Source organism: Numenius arquata, chromosome 12, assembly GCF_964106895.1.
Source record: "Numenius arquata chromosome 12, bNumArq3.hap1.1, whole genome shotgun sequence".
In the NCBI taxonomy this organism is placed as follows: domain Eukaryota; kingdom Metazoa; phylum Chordata; class Aves; order Charadriiformes; family Scolopacidae; genus Numenius; species Numenius arquata.
Genome location: NC_133587.1, coordinates 38,358,486 through 38,367,669, shown reverse-complemented (window position 1 = coordinate 38,367,669; position 9,184 = coordinate 38,358,486). Strand labels below are relative to the sequence as shown.

Sequence of the window (9,184 nt, the reverse complement as noted above, 5' to 3'; positions counted from 1 at the left end):
TCAGATAGGCCCTGCAAGTTGGTCAGATCCTGACATGATCCTCACTTGTGTCCTCACATGCCACGAGCAGAACCTCCGACGGTTGTGCACATGCACTCCAAATGCACATGTGCAGCAATGTGACCCCCTCCAGGCATCAGGAGTCAGCTGGGTCCATCGCGTGGTGGCTCTGGATGGGCCAGAGTGAACACGTGTCACACCACAACCACACCGGGTAGCACGTTCCTCGGTCTGCTTGTCACCACCAGTTCTCGACCATCACTCCCCTGTCCTCCTTACAAATCACTGCAGAATAAAAGCAAATTCATAGCACCTAAATGAAGCTTAGAAAGGTTGCAGGTCCGTTCCCTCTTGAGCTCATGCAAGTGATGGGAAAAAAGTACTTAGAGCCAAAAGCTGGTGTTTAACAATTTATTCCACAGGTCAGTGAGTGAGAAGGAGGGTGATGCCCAGTCTCAGCAGGCCATTGTTGGTAGGGTGAAAGCTCAGCTAGAAGTAGTTGATGACTCTTCTGATGGACTGGACATTTGCGCTGCGTGCCTGCCATGCATTGAAGTTGCTGAACTCACCCCGCTCCACCACGTACATACGGCCTCGGTAGTTGGGCTCCTCGTACAGCACCCACCTGAGTAGAAAGGGAGGGTTACTTGGGCTCCAACAATGTGTTCACGCAAGGTGGCCTCATGCCCGGGTTGAGTGGCTGCATTTAGGCACTGCAGTACTGCAAACTATTGCAGCCTGATGGTCCCTCTGCAGTCCTGGTCCCGTCCTGCGCACAGAAGTGTCCCCAAAGGAGTTAACTGCTGGGCTTCCCCCCATTTCCAGAGTAGCCTGGCAATTATCCACAGCCAGACTGGACCTTGCCTTTAGAAGAAGCTGTTTTGGGTTACACCAGGGATGAAGCCTGGGACCAGGGGCTCCCTGCTTCACATTGCTGTAGGAATGGATCTCTCTGAGCTTCACAAGGGCAACAAAAACAATTTGGTAGCATTTGATAGCGCTAAAGAAGGATATGAGTCCCCTCGGCCCCTGGATAAACCCATTTTGGACTGTAAGAAATGTGCAATGCTTGAAGGATGTTTTAACTCTTTGAACTGACTCATTAGCTGTGATGGGAACCATATCTAATATTTTCTCTCTTTGCTAGTAATTCTCAATTTGATGAGCAATTCTAATGGTCGAGGGACAAATTTTGCTGCACTTCTTTCCTTTCATCCCTTTAGTACCCGCTGTGTCATGATCTTAATGTAGCCACGTGTGTCACCTCTTTCCTCTATTTAAATTTCCCTTGCTTTTTAACCAAGCTTTGCCCTTGCTCTGATAGTTTTACAGTCGGGTTTCCACCCCATCATTGCTGAACTGCTCATCTCTAGCTCATTCTTCTCCTCCTAACTTTTTAAAGGCTTTTATAAGGATCTCTGCTTCTTGTCCCATCCTTTCACTCAGCAATGACAACAGATCACAGATGCAACCTTCCAAGTCATTTGGTTTCTGTGGTCTGACTCTTGCCAGGAATTCAGCTGTGGCATCGGGGTTGGGACCTACTTCACGTGGGATTTCCAGGGAGAAACTCCTTTAAGTACTGGATGGCTCAAAGACTGCTGGGCCTCCAGGGTCAGGCAACAGCTGGTGAACTCAGATCAGTCTGACCCAGAGCAAAAAGCTGGAGACTTCGGAAAAAAGTTGTTTGTAAAACCACCCACCCACAGGCATTATTTAAAAAAATAAAATAAAAAGCCAAAGGTTAGGGTATTTAGTTGAGCCACCTTATAGATTCTGTGACATGTTTGGATTTATTTTGTGTTTCTGAAAGGACACCAGGCAGGACTGTGGTGGGCCCCCATCTCCCATCTGCCTGTGTGCTGGTCCCACCGGTATGTGGAGCAGACGCCTGCCCGGTGCCCCTCTGCACCCAGCTGCCTGCCCTTGCACAACCCTTTTCTGCAGCACCGCTGCAAGCTGCTCAGCCAAGATGTTTGGATCCCGAGCGTTTCCTCCAAACAAACAAGTTCATTCTTTGGCGCTTTTTGCAGCCAGTTTGTATCCGAACCGGAATTACAAAGCCATCCTCAGACTTTTCCTTTGAAGCTCGCTGTGCAGCACGGGGCGAAGTCTGCCCGCTGCTCGTGTGAGTGCAATGGCAGGGTGCCCCAAAGCCATGTCCCCCCCCTCACATATTCACTGTCGGAGAGAGTGCTCAGCTCTTCAGCTTAATTAAGAACAGTATATAAAATTATCATCCTCCTCTAGATACACTCCAGGCTTGTTCATAAGGCATGCATGGCTTTTTTCCTTTTCTACCCCATCCCCTCATCTTATACGCACCTTTCCATATTTTTGGATGATCATGGGCCTCTTTCTCCATCAGCTCCCCATCCCTCCCTCAAGCGCTCCTGAAAAGAGCTCCCAATCCTGTTTTCAGCACCTTCCAATCACTCCCTCCTGCTGGGAGTACCTAGCATCATTGAAAATCCTGCATGGTGGTGGGACAGGGATGTTCAAAGGGCATGGGTGGCCCACCACGACATGGTGGTTCTTCCAGCTCTGCTCTGGGGTATCTTTCAACAACTGCTGGACGCTGGGGAATAATGCAGGGGGTAGAGCAGCCCCTCATAGTCACTGTCCTTCCCTAGACCTCTGCATTTCCCTCCACGCTGTTGATGTGTCTGCAGAGTCACGTGGAGGGGATGGGACAGGCCCTGGGGTAGATGGAAGCAGACTGTGTGACCTGGTGTGGTGATAAGAACCCACCGGCTTGTCCCTCTGCTTAGGATAAGGCTGCAAAAAAGAGGAATAAAAGGAACAGCAGTGAAGTGTATTGGCAGTGCAAGGTGATGAGTGAAGGCTTGTATGGCTTACTTAGCTGTTCCTTTATTGCCTAAAATTTACGTTCTCCGAGGCCATCAGCGAGAGAGGAAATCAAGTCAGTCAAGGAGCCCAGAAAACAAAAAACCAGACGATCCTGTCCTCAAGCCCAGCACGGGAGAGCTGATCCCGGCACATAGCACGCAGCCCTCAAACATCTCGGTGCTGTGTTTCATTAGCGCATAAACCCAGAGGACAAGGGAATAAAACTCGCATGGAAGCAGCACGAGCCCTGTAAGCCAAAACTGGCTGCTCGCACTGAAAAAACTAGCGGAGGATTGCTGCAGCTTCAGCCTGAACCAAGCGGGATGCTTCCAGCGGGGTTTGAGGCCACTCATCCTCCACGTAGGACTCGAGCATTGCCATGAGCAGCTATCGCCTCCGCCGAGAAAAAGGTAACGTTTATTGAGCAGCAACCTTTGGGGACCTGTTCTGGTTGATATTTCACAGCCTGACTGCAGAACATCAACCCAACGCTCATAAATGCTTCAGCAGAATAAATGGTTGGTCTCATTCCTTCAAGTTACATCACTGTAACATAGAAAAGCCCTTTTTTTTGGATATTCTCTCCCGGACTGTAAAACAAACTCAGATTTTTGAAGTTGTTATTTCTAAGCAATCCTCTGTGGAGCAGCCGAGGCACAAAGGAGGACAAGAAGCGCACGTCTTCGTCTAACACCAGATGATACCATATGTGATCCTGGAGCTGGCTCTGCTCGTGGGACGGGCAAAGCCGATCGCCGTGCAAACCGCAACAGCTTCCGAGGAGGCGGTAACATCTCGAAACTGCTCCGAAATAGCAATCCCATTTCCAGCATGGTTTCAACAGCTTTACCGTCAGCCTTTCAGCCTGGGGGCGTAGCAGTGGCCAGCCCCAAAAGGACAGCGGGGAAGGTGCAGGACACCCTCAGCCCCACCATGCACCACGCCAAAGACAGATGTTTCTCTCCGTTCCCATGTTTCCAGCTGATCCATCATCACTTCCCGCAGGCACGGCCACCCCCACAAGTGCAGGCTGCAGCTTTTTAACAGCACGTGACATCGTCCACGGATTTTGAAGGGGAAAGCAAATATTTTGGTATCCAACTGATGTCGCGTTGCAGGAATTAAGGGGTAAAAATTGCAGAGCAAGACTTCAGTGGGCAGGGAGCTCAGGAGAACCCTGCTTTACACTTGCTTTCAGCACACATAAGGTAAAACAGACCCACTTTCAGGCTGGGAATGTGCTGGAGAAAACCTGTGGCTGAAACCCCCCTCATCTTCGGTGACCCCATCTCCTCTGCTCCCCAGATGATGGGTCCTTGGAGGGCTTTGCGAGGTTAAGCCCAGCACCAGCTACACCTGCAGCATCTCTGGAGTCACCTGGCCTTATATGGTCCATCTAAAGGAGAAAAGCAGTGCCATAGGGTCCCTTTCTCCTCCCTGGAATCACCTCTCTGCTGCAGCATCTCCTCCTTCCCTCCCTCCTCCTGCAGCCCGGAGCCAGCAGGTCCCTCTGCACCATCCTGCTTTTTAATGGCCTTTACAGATTCTTCCACACACTTGTAACAACCATCTTCCCAGGGTCTGGACGGAATGCTACAAACCTCAGTGAGTTTCTGCACTATGCTCCTCTCAGTATTTTATTTTTTTAATCGCTCCTCGAAGCCTTTGAGAAGTCATGCAATGTTAACATAAACAGTCCAGGCTCCCATGCGAGGGAAAGCAAGCTCTGTGCCCCTTATATATTTTGCAGGGGAGGGGGGAAAAAAAATCAATCTAAAAAATTTAAGTGCTTGAAAGTTTCTGGGCAGCTTCCCAAGTTCTCAAGCTCCAGGCTTTGCTACGGGGACACGTGTGGTAAATAATTGTCCCTAAAGCTCTTGCCAGAGTACTCATAGGCTCTCTCTTGGCTTCACAGTGTTGGTACTCAAATGCCTTTTCCTTCAAATGCTCAACACTAATGGACTCCCTGGTGGGCTCCAGCCATTTCTTCCCATCAGGAGCTGGTAGCTCTGCTCCTTAGTTTTAATGAACTGCCACTGCCTGATTATAAGCCAGCTTTTTTGGAAGAGGAGAGGTCTCGGTTGAATCAGAAAGGGTTCTGCAGGACACTCGCTGTCAGGATGTCTCGAGCTTGGATGGTGACAACCTTTTCCTTATTCTAGGGAAAAATTGCTGTTGAACAGAAGGGTCCAACACCCTGTGCTGGGTGCAGGTGAGATGCACAATGTCCAGTCCAGGACAGGCAGAGAAGAGCCCTTTTGTGCTTCCTCCTCTGCGGGGGCTCCCCTCGCTCCAGCCACCCTCTGCCCAATTAAGGGAGGATGTTATGGCATTCCCCCGCTCCCAGCACACTTGCAGTGAAAGGGGAGACAGTGAGATAACAACCCAGCTCAAAACAAGAGGAAAAAAAAAAAAAAAGGACTGACAGTGTCGAGAAAATGCAGATGGCCACCCAACAGCAAGAAAAAGGCAAAGCTACCGTCCTGCCAAGGCTTGAGGAGCATCTGCACGGGCAGGAGGATGGGGCTGAGCATCAGCAATGCATCCTCAAAGAGGGTTCACGAGGCACCAAGGGTGACCAGAAACCCCCATCAGTGTGTCTATGCCCCTGTCTTTCAGAGGCAGGATTTAATTTTGAGGTGAGATGCTGCTGCCTCATTTTTGCTGTCCAAGGAGGAGGTCTCTGGTGTTGCAGCAAGTCTTGGTGAAGCCATTTGCAAAGCAAAAACCCCGACCTGCGTCACCCAGAGCCATCCATCCATCCATCCATCCATCCATCCATCCATCCATGCTCCCTCAAAGCCTTTGCATGGATTTTAAAGAGGCGTTTGCAATCACGCACAGAAATGTTTAAAAGAAAGCAACAAAGAAAGAAAAAAGCTGGGTTTAGGTTACTTGTTTCATACACCTTAAAAAAGGTGTCTCAGCGCTCTTGTATCTTGTGCTGAGCTGCCACGCTCCAAAAATCATGCCCCTTTGAAGCATTTCTCAATGGGCAGGCACCAAAGTTTACCTATAAACCATAGGCTTAACTCACATTTCCAGGCTTTCTCCAAGTCCCCCCGGCATCAACAGGTTTTTCCATGAGGGGGGTAGTCTCTGCAGGTGCCTCTCCCCCCCTGCGGTGCGGGGTACAAGGGGCGCAGGGCAGGGACGCGTGCGGTTACTTACGCGCCATCGCCGTACACTTTGAGGGCGTTGATGCAGGTCTTGTCCCAGCCTTGTCCCTGCAGGAAGGAGCAATCTTCCGTCAGCTCCAGGCTGGGACCTCTAAAATGGCTCCCCTCAAATATTTCAATCCTGTAATGCTCGCCGTGCTGGGGACAAAGGGATTCGAGTCAACCAAAAAAAAAAAAAAAATCCAGCAAATTATTTCCCTGGCTTTTGGAAGATAGGGAGGAAGATGAAAGGGTGCTTTGGAAGGGGAATGTGAACAATAGGCCAAGACCACCGGTGCCAGCACGCACAGAGCACACACAAACTCATGCCACCTCCCAGCACACCACCCCACCAGAAAAGCAGCCACAAACCCCTCCTCTCTGCGCCTTCCTACAGCTGCTGTCCACGTGGAAACACACCGCCCGTGGGATGCGTTGAGCTCAGGCACACGTAGCCCCTCGCCCACCCGCAGATCCTCCCCACAGGCCCAAATACAGCATCAGCTGCAGCCCCGGCTCCCCCTGCACTCAACAAAAAAAGAGCTATATCCGGAGTGTACAAAGATGTTAGACAATTTCCCTAAAGTAATCTGTATTGCCTCCAGTTCCATGCGTAGGTGCAGGTCCTGATGGGACCTGTTGTGCCTTTCTTTAAGGAAAAAAAATTGAGAGAAAAGAAAAAAAAACCTTCCCAGCATCGCCTTTGCTGAGTGAGCCCTTGAGGGTGACGCGACATAAATCCCTCCAGGGAGATTTCTGCAGCCTGCGGCATAGGTATGCGGGAGAGAGCGAGCTGAAAGGATATTTTTAAGCCAAATTCAAGGAATACCTAAATGCATTTTTCAAATAAACCACGTCAACGCACAAGAAGGCCGGGCTGCGATGCCAAACCCCACGGCAGGCGGCCGCCGGCAGCAGCCGAGCGGATACCGAGCCTGAGCAAACATTCCTCCGGGAATCTGTGCTGCAAAAATGCCTCGAAGCACTCACTGGCATCTCACAGGGAGAATCGTGGGCCAGGGAAGGAGGAGCACGTCCTCACACCGGCCAGGCTCCAGGGCTTTGGGCAGAGCATCCCTCCATGTACGGACCCCGAAAGTGCTTTGGGAAGGACGTTGCAGACCTGAGACAAACCCATTGCCCTGCCAAAAAGCAGCTTCGAGGGCAGCGAGAAACCCCACCACCTACAACTGGGTTCATCGTTGCCCCAGGGGTCACGAGTGATAGAAGAGTCTAAATGGAAAGACCTAACCCAGATTAATTTTTCTTTGCTACTTTTTAATCTTCCCCATTAAACCTTCATCTGGGTGGTGCTTTTAAAAGCTTCGTAAAGGGAGGGCTATCTAGTATGGGGAAAAAAATGCGTTCAGTTTAGGATTACTGGGTTGTGGGGTTTTTTTTAGAATTTGGCTAAAATTTGCTAGGAGCAGCCCACCTGCCCCACGGGGCTGGTTCGGAAAGCCCTGGGGCTGCCCAGGGAGACTGGGCGCCCGTGGCTTAAACTTGCCTTGGGCAACAACCCTCCTTCCTAATTGCCCCGTGAGCAATTTCACAGCAACTCACATTAAAAAGCAAAAACATGTGACACCAGCAGGACCTTGCCACCTCATCTGAAAAACCACAGGAAAATCTCAATGGGAAGCATTACTTCTAAAGAGCATAGATTTTTATGACACTTTTTCATGGAGTTCCTATGACCAGGAGAAACAAAGCCCAATGGCAACTCCGTCCCACCAGTGGCATCCACTCACCATCCCGATGGGCCGGCAGGAGCCCAGGTGGTCACTGCGGCCGTTCCAGCGGTAGAAATTGGGGTACTCGCCGTGCTCCAGGATGTACTGCTGCCCTCGGAAGTCGGGGTGATCGAAGCAGACCCAAGCCCCGCTCTGGACGCAGATGGAGTTGACCCGGTTGAGGAAACCTCGGTCCTGGAAGCTGCTGCAGCTGCCACAGACCTCCAGCTTTCTGCCCGTGAAGCATTTGCCTTCGTAAAACGTGATCTGGGAGAAGGGAGGAGAACGGGCCCATGGTGAGGAGCAGGGGCACAGCCGGACTCCTGTTTGGAGCAGATGGGAATCTCTTGCAGATGCTTCATTTTAGGATGGTTTGGTTTGGGTTGGTTTTTTTTTAGCTGCTTTCCAGAAAGAGGAGCACGGCATCACTGGCATTTTTTCCTAAAAACCATATTTGTTTTTCTGGGAACGCAGCGCATCCCGCACTTACGACACTTCTCGCTGCCTCGTGCTCGCTCACACATATTTCCAGCAGGAATGTTTAAACAGGAAACTCCGCTCCCGAAACGCAGCTCCTTCTGCTGCAACCTCCCTGTCCCCTGCTACCGAGTTTACTCCCGGTATCATCACTCACGTCGCATCCTCCGGGATATTATCCTGACCTACTCCTTCAACCCGGAGGATGCTCGGCCTCTCCGGCCCCAGGCTGAAAGGGAAGCGGTTGGGTTCGTTACTTACTTTTCCTGAGTACTGAGACATTTTCTGCTGGCTGCTCTCCAAGACCGAAAGCGGGAGCCAAACCAAAACCGCGAGGGACAGCAAGGTTGGACACCCCGCTTTATAGCAGCTGGTGGCGGGGGGAGATGGGGCTGGTGTGGCGAGGGCTTTTTAACAAAGCAGCGGGAACGGGGGGCTTTGCGCTTTCCTGCTTCGTAGGCAGAACCACCGGTAACGGGGCCTGCTGAGTCCGGGGTTTTGATTTTGGGCAGATGATCTGACAAAAGATTTGCTTGGCAGGGCTTTGGTCGATTAGCCATGCACATTGACTACTCCTTTTTGAAGGACTCCTCTTTTTTTTCCCCTTTATTTTTTTCCTTTTTTCACCCCCTTTTTCCCTTCCCTTCTTTTTTCCCCCGTTTTTCCCTTTTTTCCCCTTCTCTTTTTTTCCCCTTTTTAATCCTCTTTTTTTTTTTTGATCAGACAAGACGTAAGGAAACAGCAGCATCTCTAAGCATGGCACACAGCTTCTCTGTATTGCGTTCCTTTCTTTTTACTGTTTTTTCCCAGCTTCTCGCCCATTGCAGTGTGGCAGCCAAAAGCGACCGTCCTCAGAAGACTCCTCACCAACAGCACATTGTGCTCCGTCCCTCAAAGTAACGTTCCCTTAGGGCAACGAAGCTGGTGAAGGGCCTGGAGAATAAATCGTACGAAGAACGATTGAGG

At 50.8% G+C, this 9,184-nt stretch overlaps 1 protein-coding gene across 1 annotated transcript; it reads right to left on the bottom strand.

The window, feature by feature from the left end:
• Positions 1-489: 489 nt before the first annotated feature.
• Positions 490-8,500, bottom strand: CRYGN (crystallin gamma N). Its single transcript, XM_074157445.1, has 4 exons — positions 8,480-8,500; positions 7,760-8,008; positions 6,022-6,167; positions 490-625 (listed from the first exon to the last, which is right to left on the bottom strand). The coding sequence occupies exons 1-4, from the start codon at positions 8,498-8,500 to the stop codon at positions 490-492; spliced, it is 552 nt and encodes a 183-aa protein (XP_074013546.1).
• Positions 8,501-9,184: the final 684 nt, after the last annotated feature.

What these genes read in the sequence shown, in the direction of transcription:
- CRYGN (XM_074157445.1), bottom strand. Translation starts at nt 8,500, where the DNA reads ATGTCTCAGTACTCAGGAAAA. An exon ending in TGTCTCAGTACTCAGGAAAA is followed by an intron (nt 8,009 to 8,479) that starts GTAAGTAACGAA and finishes CCCTTCTCCCAG; the next exon opens with ATCACGTTTTACGAAGGCAA. An exon ending in AAAGTGTACGGCGATGGCGC is followed by an intron (nt 626 to 6,021) that starts GTAAGTAACCGC and finishes CTTTCTACTCAG; the next exon opens with GTGGGTGCTGTACGAGGAGC.